This window comes from Mus musculus, chromosome 12, assembly GCF_000001635.26.
Source record: "Mus musculus strain C57BL/6J chromosome 12, GRCm38.p6 C57BL/6J".
Lineage (NCBI taxonomy): Eukaryota > Metazoa > Chordata > Mammalia > Rodentia > Muridae > Mus > Mus musculus.
In genome coordinates, this window is record NC_000078.6 from 75,409,281 (window position 1) to 75,423,819 (window position 14,539).

The 14,539-nt window shown below is 44.4% G+C and overlaps 1 protein-coding gene and 1 long non-coding RNA gene across 3 annotated transcripts; one reads left to right on the forward strand and one right to left on the reverse strand.

Moving 5' to 3' along the window:
* Positions 1-2,439: 2,439 nt before the first annotated feature.
* Positions 2,440-7,501, reverse strand: Gphb5 (glycoprotein hormone beta 5). Of its 2 annotated transcripts, NM_175644.3 has the most exons (3): positions 7,389-7,501; positions 6,330-6,534; positions 2,440-3,735 (listed from the first exon to the last, which is right to left on the reverse strand). In NM_175644.3, exons 2-3 carry the CDS (start codon positions 6,531-6,533, stop codon positions 3,547-3,549), a joined length of 393 nt encoding a protein of 130 aa, NP_783575.2. In that variant the 5' UTR covers position 6,534; positions 7,389-7,501; the 3' UTR covers positions 2,440-3,546. The 2 variants fall into 2 exon arrangements, with proteins under 2 accessions (NP_783575.2, XP_017170513.1); XM_017315024.1 differs by lacking the exon at positions 7,389-7,501 and having other exon boundaries at positions 6,330-6,537.
* Positions 6,811-13,528, forward strand: Gm34613. Its single transcript, XR_381695.3, has 4 exons — positions 6,811-7,479; positions 9,991-10,186; positions 10,852-10,992; positions 12,721-13,528. It is a non-coding gene; the product is annotated as a predicted gene, 34613 (long non-coding RNA).
* Positions 13,529-14,539: the final 1,011 nt, after the last annotated feature.

Genomic DNA, 14,539 nt, shown 5'->3' on the forward strand with positions numbered 1-14,539 from the left:
ATGTCACCATCTGGTCCCTGAAGAGCTCTGTCACCTCTACTGACACCTAGAAGCCCAATTCCATGGCAGCATCCCCTGGCCTAAGAGGACAGTCAGAGTGAACTTCTCTGTGGTGGGTGTGCCCTTCACTGGGGCAGCCCTTGTTTCTTGGATAAAAAAGGTGTCTTCTAAGCCTCTCAAGGGAACACAGACAGCTGGTAGGTCCTCTGTCCTACAGAAGAACCCTGTCCTACGCAGGCTTGTCTTTGGGACCTCAGGACTCTGCCAGGGTGGTTAAAGTTTCTCCTCTTCATTGATAGAAGTCATGATTCCCTCCAAGCTTGCAGGGGTCATCAGAACACCACCCCAGGACAAGATCCCAGTGTTCCTATCACACTTATACACCCTGACTTCTCCTCCATGTGTGTAGGTTCATGCCTCTCTTCCCAGTCCATACCCACTGCCAAGTACCTTCTACCCATTCCTCTGGTTTGAATTATCCAGTAGCTCCTTCAGTACAGACCTTTTGTCCCTTCCCACCAGAGAAAGTCTTTGCCCTAATTACCATCTAGAACAGAGGTTCTCAATGTTCCTAATGCTGCGATGCTTTAATGCAGTTTCTCATGTTGTGATGACCCCCAAATCCCTAAAATTATTTTTATTGCTACTTCATAACTGTAATCTTGCTACTGTTATGAATCATAATGTAAATATCTGTATTTTCTAATTGTCTTAGGCAACCCCTGTAAAAGGGTCATTAGTTCTCTTAAAAGGTCATGACCCACAGGTTGAGAAACCACTGGTCTAGACTATATGAGTTTGTGGGAACCGGTGCTGCAGCTCATTTGATAAATTACTACCCTTGTTGGCACAAGGCCCTGGGTTCAATATCCAGCATCATAAAAATGGGTACAAAGGCATATACCAAAAAACTCAACCCTTAGGAGGCAGAGGCAGAAGCATTAAAATATAGGAAATAACAGACACTAGTTGAGAAGACAGTGTAACAAAATAACACCCTCCTTGGGTCCTCCATGAGGCCTCCTGGCTAGGGGAATCTGTTCTCCTCTGGCAAGGAGAAGCCAGCATCCCCTCTGCAGGAGACCTTCAAGAGCATTCAGCTAATTGTTCCCATTCTAGGTATCTGTGTCTCTGCCCTTCTTATTAGAACTGTGAGTAAGAATAAAAGGCTCGCCACAGTGGCAGAGTCAGCTTTTTAAGTGACTGGCCCGCTCTCCTAGTTACATCATAGACCTGATTTTCAGTTTTTCCTCTTCAAATGCAATTTCCACACTGTGCCCAAAGGCCTTTGCCCATACTTTATAATTAACTAATGCCACAGACCTCAGAGCTACCACTCTCCTTCCTTTATATCTCTCAAACATTAGGTATGAGATAAGGTATTAATGAGCACAAATCTTTCTGTGTGTATCCCATAGAAGTTCCCATCAGGGAAACGTGAGCCATCCTGCTACTGCAGCTTGTATATTGTCCTGACAACCATCATGACTGCCTGCCCCATTGTAGTTGAAACTCCCCAAACATAATCATATGCCCTTTGTCATTACCCTTAGAACCGTTCTTTACCCTCTTTCAACCTGCTTCCTAGAAGCTAGACCAGCATTTATGGAGGACCATAAATGGAGGACTGGGTCCCCTCAGTCTCTGCTTTCCCATGATTCCTGTTTGATTCAAGTGGGTTGGAATAGTCCCCACTCTTCCCATGTCCATATGGCAAAGAGTCGCCTAGTCCTACCAAAATCCACAGCTTCTGCAGGGCACTTGCTCCTCTCCCAGGCTTCCCTTGGTATTTGATGATCACAGCCTTTCCATCACATTACCTAAGGTTGACCACTACTTCCCAAGCACCAGCGTGTCACCCCTCCTTGTTGGTTCAGTTAACTCTGGTCCAATATGTCACTTACTTCCTGGCAGAGTTGTTCATAATGTTGTATCCATCCTTCCTGAAACTGTGGTGAAGAGGACTGCCCCCACCCCACCCCCTGAAAACCCAGAGGAAGGTCCTGGAGATGGAAGGGACCCCTGAGCCATCCGTGATCAGCACCCATTGCTAGCTGAGACAAAAGCTTCTCCACACCTTTCTGTGCGGCAACTTCCTCTCCTACCAACACATCTGCTGCTACAGGTTGGAGTGACTTCTTCTCAAGTCCTTTGTCCTCAGACATTAATCCCAGCATACTAGGGCTTGACCACAGTCTCAGCCTTCGCTCTGTAGATCTTCATGGATTTACTAATTCCTGCTTCAAGGAGCACCCAGGCCTCCCATTGTGGACCTGACAGTGGCTACACATGACAGGACCCCCTGGGACTCATGCTGCCATGAGTCATCTGTGTCCCTCGCTAAATATGAATCCCAAATTAATGCTTCAATCAAAAGAACCTCAAAGTTCCAAGTGCTTTCCTTTATTGTCACACCAAGCAAACTAAAAAGACTTTTCTGAAAGTTTGCGTGGATCCCGATGGCAGGGACCACACTTTATTGACATCGTACAGGTGCTCCTGGCATATAAAAAAAGAACAAAGATTAAACCCAACCCCTGCCCCAGATGCCAAAACTAAAAATGTTTGCATAAAATTGGAGTTTAAAAAGAAGGTCACAGAATCAGCTGCTGTAAGACTTCAGAGAAAGCAACCCAGTGGCAGGCGAGCACACCTCCCCCTCTGGGCAGGCAGGGCCATCTTACTGCTGTAAACACTCCGGATTCTGAGTCTAATAAAATGCCATTTCGATTTAAAATACACTAAAGAGGGAAGGGCATTTGTAACTGGTCACCTCACTGTGGCTGTGGGGGAACACTCAAATGGGAAATTTAGTCTCTGGTGTTTTTAAACCTGAAAGATAGCTCCTAATTGTACTTTGTGAGGGTGGTTGTTGTTGTCGTTGTTGTTGTTGTTGTTGTTGTCATTGTTGTTGTTGTTGCTGTAATTGGCAAGCAGACACTTCCATAAGGGACTTGAGGGAACTTAGAGAATTTTGCTTGGGAGATGAATCAGCCACACCAAAACCACCTTTTCCTAACAGTCTGGGCCGTCCTTGCCTCTTGTTTAGGTAATCACTTGGTTCAAAGGGAAATGGGCTGCTCTCTGTAAGAACACCCGCGGATGGGCATCCTTGTGAGCCAGGAAGAAAGCGCTTTGGTTTTGATCATCCTTTGCCCTTTAATCATAAATCCAGTCCAAGCTCAATGGCAGGATGTGGGGATTTAAAGGCTTTCCACCGCTTAATGATACCCAACTCCTTCAAATAAAGGCACAGTAGCAACAGAACCTGGGAGAGGGTTGCAATATACAATTCACGTTCCAAAAGTCAAGCAAAGAAAACCGAATCTACAGTCCTATGCACCAGAGAGATTATTCTGGGGAAGGGCCACTATTGCTTTACATCTTCAGTGTTAAGTGTGCGGCACCTGAACCTTGTGCCTAAGCTACATAGAAGAAGGCAGGTAACTTGGGCTGGCCCAGATTGAATGCAGGGGATAAAGCAGATATATTCCTGGAGCCAGTGGATGTGTGAGGTTTGGGTCACCAGCTGTGACAACGCTGGCTTCAGATGGTCTCACACTCAGTGGTGGCAGTGGAACACGCCCCACAGTCACATCGGACAGCCATAGGGTAGGTGTAGAAAGGATCGACTCCAGGGGCACAGTTAGGCAGCTTCACTGTCACCTGTCTGGTCTCATTGTATGTACACACTCGATGATAGGCTTCAATGTAGGGAGGCTCCAGGATGGGTTTCTATCCCAAGGGTAAAAAACAGGAAAAATGTTAGAATACAGCATCCGCTTCCTGTTCTTGGTGCCAGTCATCACTGGCTGGTTACTTACGTACTGACTCCTCCCACTACGAATACACTCCTGAAAGCAGGAAGTTACTTTGCTCATTACCATGTCCCGAGCTTCCACGAAAGCCCACAGAACACAGGATGCACTTGGTAAATATTTAGTAAATGCTGGTCTCCCTTCTCCTACCATTACCCCTACAAAATGTTTACAGCACGAATGAGCCTTTTAAAATACAAGTCAGTCCTGGCTCACCGCTGCTCAAACCCCGGTAGTTTTCCATCTCCCTCAGGGTAAACACAGACACTAGGATTCTTCTCAAGTCCCTGTATTTTCTGCCCGTACTCTTACTTCTGACATGTCAGCTATGGCCCTGACCTTGCCAACACGGTCTCCAGCTCCAGTCACAGTGGTCTCTATGCTGCTTCAGAACCCAAACTGAGGGTCTTTGTATCTGCTGTTCCCTCTGCCCAGAACACCACACACACACACACACACACACACACACACACACACACACACACACACACCTATCACCAAGCTCTTAGGATTCTGTTCAAATCTCACCCAATCCAGAGCGGCATTTTCTGATGCTATTTTAAATCGCTTCAACCCACCTCCAAGCCCTGGCGCTCCCTAGTCCCTTCCTGTGTGGTTCTGGTTTAGGGGCTGGTTTGCTGTGTTTCTCCATTTCCACATGCCATCTCCTGTATCTTTGTGTGACATTGCTCCTAATGTGGAGACCGAGCTCCGTTAGGTCAGCCACTATTCTCCAGTACCCAGCCAGCCTGGTACCCAGGACTTCTGCAAGAACTACTTGTAACTGAATCCACAAAAGACAGCAGGGCCAGGGAGCTTCCTGAATATTCTGCTCTAATGACTGGAGGGTTAGTTCACTTCCTCCCTTTGCCTTTTATAAACCTTGACTTCAAAGATGATTCTGTTAGAGAACGTAGAGATCAGTAGAGAGAGACCCAGAGTCTGCAGTCAGCCCCACTATGCCTGCCTGCTTTACTGCTGCTGGAGACCTAGGGGAAGCTCTTAACTCTTCCAAGCCCTTGTTCCCTCTTCTATAAGGAATAAAAAAAAAAAAAAACCTTTGCTAGCATTGTCATGGAGCTAGATGAGGTGATGTGTGCAGTGCACAAGCCCTGGCGAAAGGTCAGGGCTCAATACAAGTAGTCAATGGCTCTTATGAGCGCAAGTATAAGGATGTAGTAACGAATCAATAACAATAATCATTCAGGGAACAGTCCCTTTGTTCCAATCCAAAAAATAATAATAATGTTAAGTAGGGAAATCAGATAGATGATACATACATCTATACATAGCTACGTGCTTAGATGTATGCACAGGCATACACGTATATAGATAATGCACGCAGGTACATAGAATCAAGAGATATACATATATACATACATAAGTACATATGTGCATAGGCACACACACATACACATGTGTGTGTGTGTACACCTATAGATGACAGGCAAGCCAGCTCAAGATGAAATCCAGCTTCAATATTATAAAAACAGAGACCTGTCCTTCTCAAGGGCCGGGAGGAGAAGTTCCGTTTCTCTCTCCATTCTGTCTTCTGACTCTCAGCATTCTGGGATTCTAGAAAAATTGCGTACTCAATTAACTTTGTATTTCAATTTTTTTATTTTATAAATCTGTCTCATGCAATATTTGGGGTGGGCTTAGGCCAAAAAAATTGTGTTATTGATCTGAATTCAAATTTATCTGAGTCCCCTAACTTTTTTTTTTTTAATTTCACTTCACTTCAGATTGTGGGGAGGGTCTGAGGTGGAAGGGGGTTAATGGTGTTTTGAGTTGGTTGGTTGATTTCGGTGTGGGGAGGTTCTTTTGGCTTTAATTTTGCTAAATCTGCCATCTTTGAAGCTCAGGTCACTGAGACGTCACCATTTTCAGCAAGAGTCAGCTCAGCTGGACACCACGAACACTTTCTAGTTAAGCCAGCTTTGAGATGTATGCACCCACTCTAAAAATGAAAGTCCAGACAGAACTGGGTATAAAGGGACAGACCAGATCTCACACTGGACTGGGACAAAGGGAAAACAGTCGTGGCAGAGCCTGGGACTACGCCTCTCTCAGCATGCAGCTTCCGGGTTCTTCTGGGTAACTGCCTGACTTCCTCACAGCTGAGAAAATACAGGAAGGAGATGTGGTCACAGGTTTGGACCAAGAATTCATTTCCAACTTTGCACTGACTCTCTCTGACTTCGAAGCCATTCCCTCTCGACTCCTTTCCTGTGATCTCTACAATGGGTAAATAGTAGCACCCACCCTCCTAGGGATGGCTCCCAAACAGAACCATGGAAATTACATTACCAACCTCAACAGTCCTCTGGAAAAAACCATCATCATGGTTTTCAGACCATATGGAAGAAGCCAAATAATTGTGTGATCAGCTTTTTAGAGCCCAGAGGGCAGGGCAGGTATGCCAGCTTCCCCTCCATCGTGAAACTGTGAGCTTGAAATCAAGGCCCTGTCCCCGAGGACACTGCCACCCAAGCCCCTTGGACTACTCACCTCCCAGGTCTCGCAGCGGCCCCAGCAGGCATCTGTGGTGATCCGAAGTCCCCTGCAGCCTGGCTTCTTGGCCATGAAAGTGAATTCCCTCACAGCACAGCCCACAAAAGTGTGCAGGTTCCCACTGGAGCTGCTGAGGACAGAGTCAGGGCCACCCAGGAGAAGGAGGGCCACTGCACCAAGGACAAGGTATACCAACTTCATGCTATTTCCCAGGAAGAAAAGGAAACAAAGTTGAACATAACCAACTGCTCACGGTGGTGCTGCCCACCACTGTGGTGGCCCCTCTCAAAGAGGCCTTGCTCTTAGCACTACAGGAAAAAAAATGAGCCCAGGAATTGTCCAACTCCAAGAGCTCCCTAACTAGTGGATAGTCAATAGTTCTCTCTAGATACCCTACCCTCAAAGCAGTCTCAGGCTTTCCCTTGGTGAACTCCTGGAGCTGATTTATACATAAAAGGAATTTATCCCGATGAAAAATAAGAGGCACACCAAAAGAAATGTAGAGCCTGAAATAGCACACATCCCTTCTTTTTACCAGGTCCAGCGTATGCAGGTGTCACGTTAGAGCTTAGCACATATATGTGCTTTCAGTGTCATAAATGGGCAATGAATGGGAGAGGAAGATAAGTACTAATAATGGCGTGTCCTGGGTGTGTTGTGGCTAACCCAACCTACCATACAGGAGGCATTATAAAACCTGGTGCCTGGTGTGGTAGCCACTCATAAAATGTTTTCTATGCCCCATAGATTACCTCTGCCCTGCGTTATGCGAAATCTCAAGCTGTGGCTCAGTTTAAAAGCAAACAATGGAAAGAGCATTACATCCTCCTATGAAGTCTGTTCTTGATCCTTTCTGGTTAGTAGCACACGATGCTTGCCCACTGCACAGAACACACATGGACGTCACATGTGTATCATGTTCCAAGTCAGTGCCACTCAAGGAGAGCTATATTTCCAAAGCTGTACCTTCAGTTCCTACTGGTATGGGATGCTGTCATACAGACACCATGGGCTTCTGCTCAGGAGGAAGGACGTGAGTGATGGAGAGACACTTACCTGACCTTGCTGGAATCAACTCTTCTTGGAGAGCTGACACTTGTACCCCAGGCTTTCAAAAGTTGCAATGAGTGGAGAAAGTTCACTCTGGGTAAGTGTCTCTCCTTTCTGTTATCAGGCTGCCTGATTATTCAAATATATAGGGAAGGTATTGTCAATCAAAACAGAAGAGAGGCAGATCCTTACAGGAACTACTGAGCACATCAAAGCCCCGGAGTATGAAGCCAGTCTCTATTTTCCAAAACTGATTCACTTCAAGGGTGGTGTTTTGTTTCTTGACATCACCGAATGAAACAGAAAGTTGCCTTGGTGGGGGTGACATAATCCCGGGGAGACAGTCAGAGGTAGTTAGTTCACCTGGTTCTTGAGAAGAAGCGCCCAGGGACAAATAGATCAGAGTTTCCCTCATAGTAACCATGGCCTGCCTTTGAGACAGTAAGCCACTGGCAGCTTCTGGCAAGTCTCTTCCTTATACTTACTACACTGAAAAACAGCAAGACAATAATTCTTACCTGGAAACAACATGGCATACCTACTGACAGACAAAAAAAAAAAAAAAAAAACTTTGAAAGTCTTAAAAATCATTTGACTAGTAACATTAACAAAATCTTTAAATGAATCACTCAGGCAAATGCAGAGATATTGGAAATAATTAGCTTCATATATGGGAATTAAAGACGACTTTAAAATTTTTTCTATATACTTTTAGGGATTATTTTTTTTACATGAGTCAGGTTTTTGTTCAAGAAAGTCAGCTAGTATTATGCTTTTAAAATTAAAGTAAACCAATATTTATCTATATGTGCTGCATCGAAAGACATTCAATGATGCTTTCATGAAAATGTCTTATATTTCTGGTCCTGCTGAACCTAAAACAGCACAGTCCTTCTTCTGACCAGTGGCATAGTTTATATTCTATTCTACAATAACAGCATGGAAACGGATTAGAAAGCTACTTGTCTGTAGCCCTTCTTCTGGGTGTTCTAAAAAGTAAATGAAGCAGACATCTGTGCCCTCGGGAGTTTACATTTCACAGCAAATCACGACATACCCAGAGAGGTTCGAGATGCATATTAAATGACCGGTGACACAAAATAAAGAAATTAAAGTATGTCCATTTTCTACACAGAAAGATTATTTTTCTTTTCTTTTTTAATTGGACATTTTCTTTATTTACATTTCAAATGTTATTTCCTTTCCCAGTTTCCCCTCAGCAAACCCCCTATCCCATCCCCTTCTTACCATGCTTCTATGAGGGTGCTCCCCCACCCACCCACCCACTCCCACCTCACCACCCTAGCATTCCTCTACACTAGGCATCAATCCTTCACAGGACCAAGGTCCTCCCCTCCCATTGATGCCAGATAAGGCCCCTTCAATCCTTCCCCTAACTCCTCCTTTGGGGTCCCTGTGCTCAGTCCGATGGTTGGCTGAAAGCATCACATCTGTTTTGGTCAGGATCTGGCAGAACCTCTCAGGAGACAGCTATATCAGGCTCCTGTCAGCAAGTACTTCTTGGCATCAGCAATACTGTCTGGGTTTGGTGTCTACATGTGGGATGGATCCTCAGGTGGGGCAGTCTCTGGATGGCCTTTCCTTCAGTCTCTGCTCCAGTCTTTGTCCCTGTATTTCCTTTAGACAGGAGCATACTGGCCTGTGATCTCACAAAATACAGCCAGCCAGCCAAGAGAGGCCAAGAGCCCCCCTCTCCCTCAGTCCCCAGCTGCCTGGAGTACAGCATGCTCTGGTACCAGTACCTTGTCCATTCATCATTGACAGCCCAATAATGACCTCTGCAGTTACCAAGGCTGTTTCCACATGGTAGCCAGAATCTGCTGGACCTGGCATGCATTCTCCTCAGCTCTTCCGCCATACTGTAAAGAATTCTGAAAGGACCCTGATATAGCTGTCTCGTATGAGGCTAGGCCAGTGCCTGGCAAATACAGAAGTAGATGTTCACAGTCATCTATTGGATGGAACACAGGGACCCCAGTGTAGGAGCTAGAGAAAGTACCCAAGGAGCTGAAGGGGTCTGCAACCCTATAGGTGGAACAACAATATGAACTAACCAGTACCCCCAAGAGCTTGTGTCTCTAGCTGCATATGTAGCAGAAGATGGCCTAGTCGGCCATCACTGGGAAGAAAGGCTCCTTGGTCTTGCAAACTTTATATGCCCCAGTACAAGGGGAACGCCAGGGCCAAGAAGTGGGAGTGAGTGGGTAGGGGAGCAGGGTGCGGGGAGGTTATAGGGGACTTTCGGGATAGCATTTGAAATGTAAATGAAGAAAATATCTAATAAAAATTGTGAAAAAAAGACATTAAAAAAAGAAATGTAAAAAAGAAAAAAGAAAAAGAAAGAAAAGAAATGGAGGCTCGGTCACTTTTTTACTACCTACTTCCATAGCCTTTAACAAGACAAAAGTTGGCAAATGGGTTTCTCTAAACCCTCTAAACGACTGTAGCCAACAGGAGTGTCTGCATGGCCTGCCATGTTAGGGTGACTACTAGCAGTCTACGTAGAGGGGGCATAAAACGAGGGATGGTAGTTGGGTGCCATGTTTTGTCATCTTGACATTCTGCCGTGTCACTTGTCTCTCTGCAGGGACAGAGTCAGAGGTTGGGAACGTGACTGCAAAGGCAGCTTTGAACCCTGAGTCTTCAAAGCACATCCTCTCCCTCTGAGGCCAGACAAGGCAGGAGGGCAGAAATTTAATCCAACAATGGTGGTTAGATCTAGGACCTTTGGAAGTACTGAGAGCAGTCCAGACCAAAACGAAAACACTAAAGATATCTCAAAGGTACGTTTCCAAAATATCCTAAAGCAGTGGTTCTCAACCTGTGGGTCACAACCCCTTTGACAAACCTATTTCCAAAAATATTTACATTACAAGTCATAAGAGTAGCAAATGACTGTTATGAGGTAGCAATGAAAATAATTTTATGGTGGGGGGAGGGGTCATCACAATATGAGGAACTGTTTTAAAGGGTCACAGCATTAAGAAGGTTGAGAATCACTGCCCTAGAGACTCATAGTTTTTTGGGTTTTTTTAATCATCTTAGGGTAGGCATGAAAGCAAGCACATGAACCAATGGAATAGAGGATATAGAAGTAAACTCACCCATCTTCAGCCAGCTGCCAATCAAAATGCCGAAACCATAAGGTAGAGAAAAGATGACCAGCTAGCAAGCAGTAGTGGGATGGAACATGTGGATGGAAGATTGAGACTAGATTCCTAGCTTTCACCCAGTACAAAAATTATCTAAACTGGATTATTAATTAAATTAATAATTAAATTATTCCACTAAAGTGTTAATGGAAGGCAAGTGGCTTTCAAACTACAAAATCCAAGACATTGGAGTGAGTGATGATTTTTTAAGAGGATTCTGCTCAAGAAATTAAAAACAAGAACAGCAAAAAGAATTGCAAACATTAAAAAGTGGTTGTTGTTTTTTTCCTTCACAGCAAATAGCATGATTGGCAGAACAAGTGGGCCACCTATGGGGTGGGAGGAAGTCTTCTCCAGCATCTGCCTGACAGAGGACTCGCATCCAGAACATACAAAGGACTCAAAAATGGCAGAAGAACAAAGAATCTCATTAATAAGTGAGTGGATGATCTGAATAGACACTTCACAAATGGCCAATTTAAAAAAAAAAAAAAACAGCAATTGTCAATATCTTTAGGCACTGGGAAAATACAAATCAAAACTACACTGTGATTCTACTTTACCACAGGCAGCATGGCCATCACCAGGAAAGCAAACAAACAAACAAACAAAAAACAATAAATGTTAATGAGGTCTGGAGAGATGGCTCAGAGGTTAAGAACACTGACTGCTCTTCCTGAGATCCTGAGTTCAATTCTCAGCAACCACATGGTGGTTCACAACAATCTGTAATGGGATCTGATTCCCTCTTCTGGTGTGTCTGAAAACAGCTACAGTGAACTCACATACATAAAATAGATGAATTTTTTTTTTTAGAAAAATATTAGTGAACATGTTGGGAAAGGGGACACTTACATACTGTTGAGAACACAAATTAGTCCAGCCACTATGGAGAACTGGAGGAAGATTCTGCTAAAATCTAAATTAAAAACCAGAACTCCCATATGATTCAACCATCCCACTCTTGACTATACACCAACAGAGTCTAAGTCACCATACAACAGCCATCCCGCATGCTCACGCTTACTGTGGCACTATTTACAACAGTGTAGACATGAAAGCAGCAGATGCCAGTCAAATGATGAACACGTAAAGAAACTGTAGCATAGCTCACAGTATCAGAAGGTACTTCAGAGGAAGAAGAAACAATCAAGTCGTCCTACACAGACATAAAGCCTTCAAACCACACCAATGACCAGCCCCGCAAGATGTCCCTAATGGTTCCACAATAACACTTTTGTCTTGGGGGATACTCAACAGCTGTCTAAGTGGACTTAAGCCTTCTCAATAGGAGGGAATTCATACCTGGGACTCTAACCTAGCCAACTACCCATGGCTATGGAGATTATGGATCTTAGAGGAGAACCTACTAGTTAGTACAGTTTTCTTAAATCAATTTCCTAATCATATTCTAAATACTTATCTTTTGCCCACAGATAACTGTAGATCTTATCAAATAAGCTTCTTTTGCTGAAGATAGAAGTTACTCCAGAGATCAACAACTAGTCAAAATGCTAAGAATAAAGGACTGTGGTGTGCCAGTCTCAGCTGGTACATCTGAACCTAACTAAGGCTCAGGGAAAATTGTGGGGATGAAGGACAGAAAGATTGTAAGACCAGATAACCAGGATGCCTGCTGCAAGATTGTGTCTTCTAGACATGACAGGAAAGCTGTACCCATGAAATGGCAACAATATGGCTGCCTAAACAAGATCTGCATAATGACACCACTAGGGGACATGCCAGCACATTATGGGAAACCTCACAAGGTCACATCCCTAGATGAAGAGTTACAGGAAATCAATAGCTGCCAAGAGAGGGGAAAAGGTCCATTTTCCCCAGGGGTGAGCTTCCTGGTAGGTTGTCTAGTCCCAGAGAGCTAGCCATAAACACATGTACATTGGAGTAACGGTAAACAGGCTCATAGGTTATGTCCCCATGTGCATACGTGTAACAATAAATAATTAAAGGGAAAGAGTCTATGAATTTGAGGAAGGGGAATATGGGAGGGTGTTGGAGGAGAAGAGGGAGGAGCAAAATGGTGTGAATCCTGTACTTATGGATGAAATGCTCTAAATTTTTTTAATCAAATCTTTAAAAGAAGTGAGGGTGATCATGAGATGTGTTCTCAGCATGCTGTCACATGTGTCTCTGTTTTGACACAGTGCTTTGATGGCAGTTTGAAGCACAGTGACCCTGTGTGAGTGTCACAGCATCTTGGTTCCTCACAGACTTGGAGGTCTCCCCAGCTTTACAACAATGCCTCCTGCACCCGTGAAGATCAAAGCCTGGTTCTTCCTGTGCAAAATGAAGAAGTCACAGAAAAGAAAAACAAAATGAAGACCATGACCTCACAAGGTAAGGAAATCCAAACAGTCAGGGAGTGTATGATGCGGTACCTCACCTCCTGAGTAATGGGGGAGATGCAAACCGTTGTCTTCTCAAGGAGATTGCAACCTGTGGGGTGATGGACGCCTCTGGCATGGTTGTTTGGCTGTGTTCCCTTTCCATTTTCAGAAGCAGATGTTGGTGGCTTCAGATGTGTCTCTCTCAAAACCCCAGAACTCCAAGTGGTTTGAAAGAACATATCTGGAAGCTCCTGGAGCGTGTTCAGGAAGCCAACACCTTCAAAGCAGAAAGGTCAAGGAGGTCAAGGGACGAAGCTCACCCACTAGTGAGTCCAGCTTGTTCCCGAGGCAACCGTGTGCTTGAGACAGGCACCCTGCCTCCAATAGAACTGCCTTCTTTGTATGTTTGTTTGTTTTTGTTTTGTTTTGTTTTGCTACTTATAACATCTATGAAGTCAAGGACCTCATCTGGGTCATTCACTAAATTCATTCTATTGCCAAGTTCATAGAGGGAACCAGGTATGTGGTGTTGAAAAAGCAAATAATTAAGTGGGTTGGAAAGTTGGCTTGGTGGTTAAGAGCACTTGCTCTTCTTGCAGAGGACCAAGATTTTGGTTGCCAGCACTCACATGGAGACTCACAACCACCTGTTAACTCTAGTTCCAGATGATCCAGTGCCCTCTTCTGACCTCCTTGGGCATCAGGCATGCACATAGCACACAAATGTATATACAAGCAAAACACGCATACACATAAAATAAAAACTATTTTTTTAGATGCCCGCAACTCCTCTTGAGATGTCTGTCATGTCATCTGTGAGATTACAGGTTTAGACTATCATGACCTTCTTGGTTTATTGTTTTGAAAGAAGGTGGGGGAGGGGAGGGGGACCTTTGGGAGTTGATTACTGAAGGCTCCAAGGTAGAGACTTCAAGCTTGAATCTTTATTTTATACGAAGAGGAGAAACCCAGAAGACACCTGTGCACGTGCACCACCTGTCTCCAGCTCTGGACGCTTTGTCATCTCAAGACTGTCACTGAGAAAGCCATCACCAGATGTAGTCCTTAATCTTATGGTTCCAGAACACAATCATAATGACCCTCTTTCTTTATAAGCTTATCCATCTGTGGACTCAACACCTTCTGATCTCTTCTGGCTTGGGGCAAAGATGTGAGTACATACAGACAAACACACAGACACACTTACACATAAAAAAAAATCGAATAAATACATCTTCTTTCAAAGATTTGATCAAAGTATGCTTCCACATTGCTTTTCAGGGTGCCTGCTCCTTGATGTGTAAGTAAAGAATGGCATTATCCTTTCCTTCCTGGGAAATGTGTCATGTACCCCTTCCCCCAAATTAAAAACTGCCACTAAAATGCTGCACCATGCCAAGAAATATTAGGCATATCCTGATTTCAAAGTTATTAAATGTCACAGGGTGGGTGCAAAGGAATCTTAGACTAGAAGAGGCAAATCTGGGGGTGGGGGCTGTGAGGTCTTAGCAGCATTCAGAAGCAGAGTCCTGGGGGGGGTGGGGCTCAACTTTCTTCTCTAGTTATCATTGGTGCTTTGATCTGACACCAAAATTAATATGCTTTTTCAGTCCAAGAAGCAGATAAGGTTGAAGGT

Excerpts from the sequence above, each read along its gene's own strand:
- Gphb5 (NM_175644.3), bottom strand. The coding sequence starts at position 6,533 with ATGAAGTTGGTATACCTTGTCCTTGGTGCAGTGGCCCTCCTTCTCCTG. Across the intron at positions 3,736-6,329 it reads GCCGCTGCGAGACCTGGGAG|AAACCCATCCTGGAGCCTCC; the intron begins GTGAGTAGTCCA and ends CCCTTGGGATAG.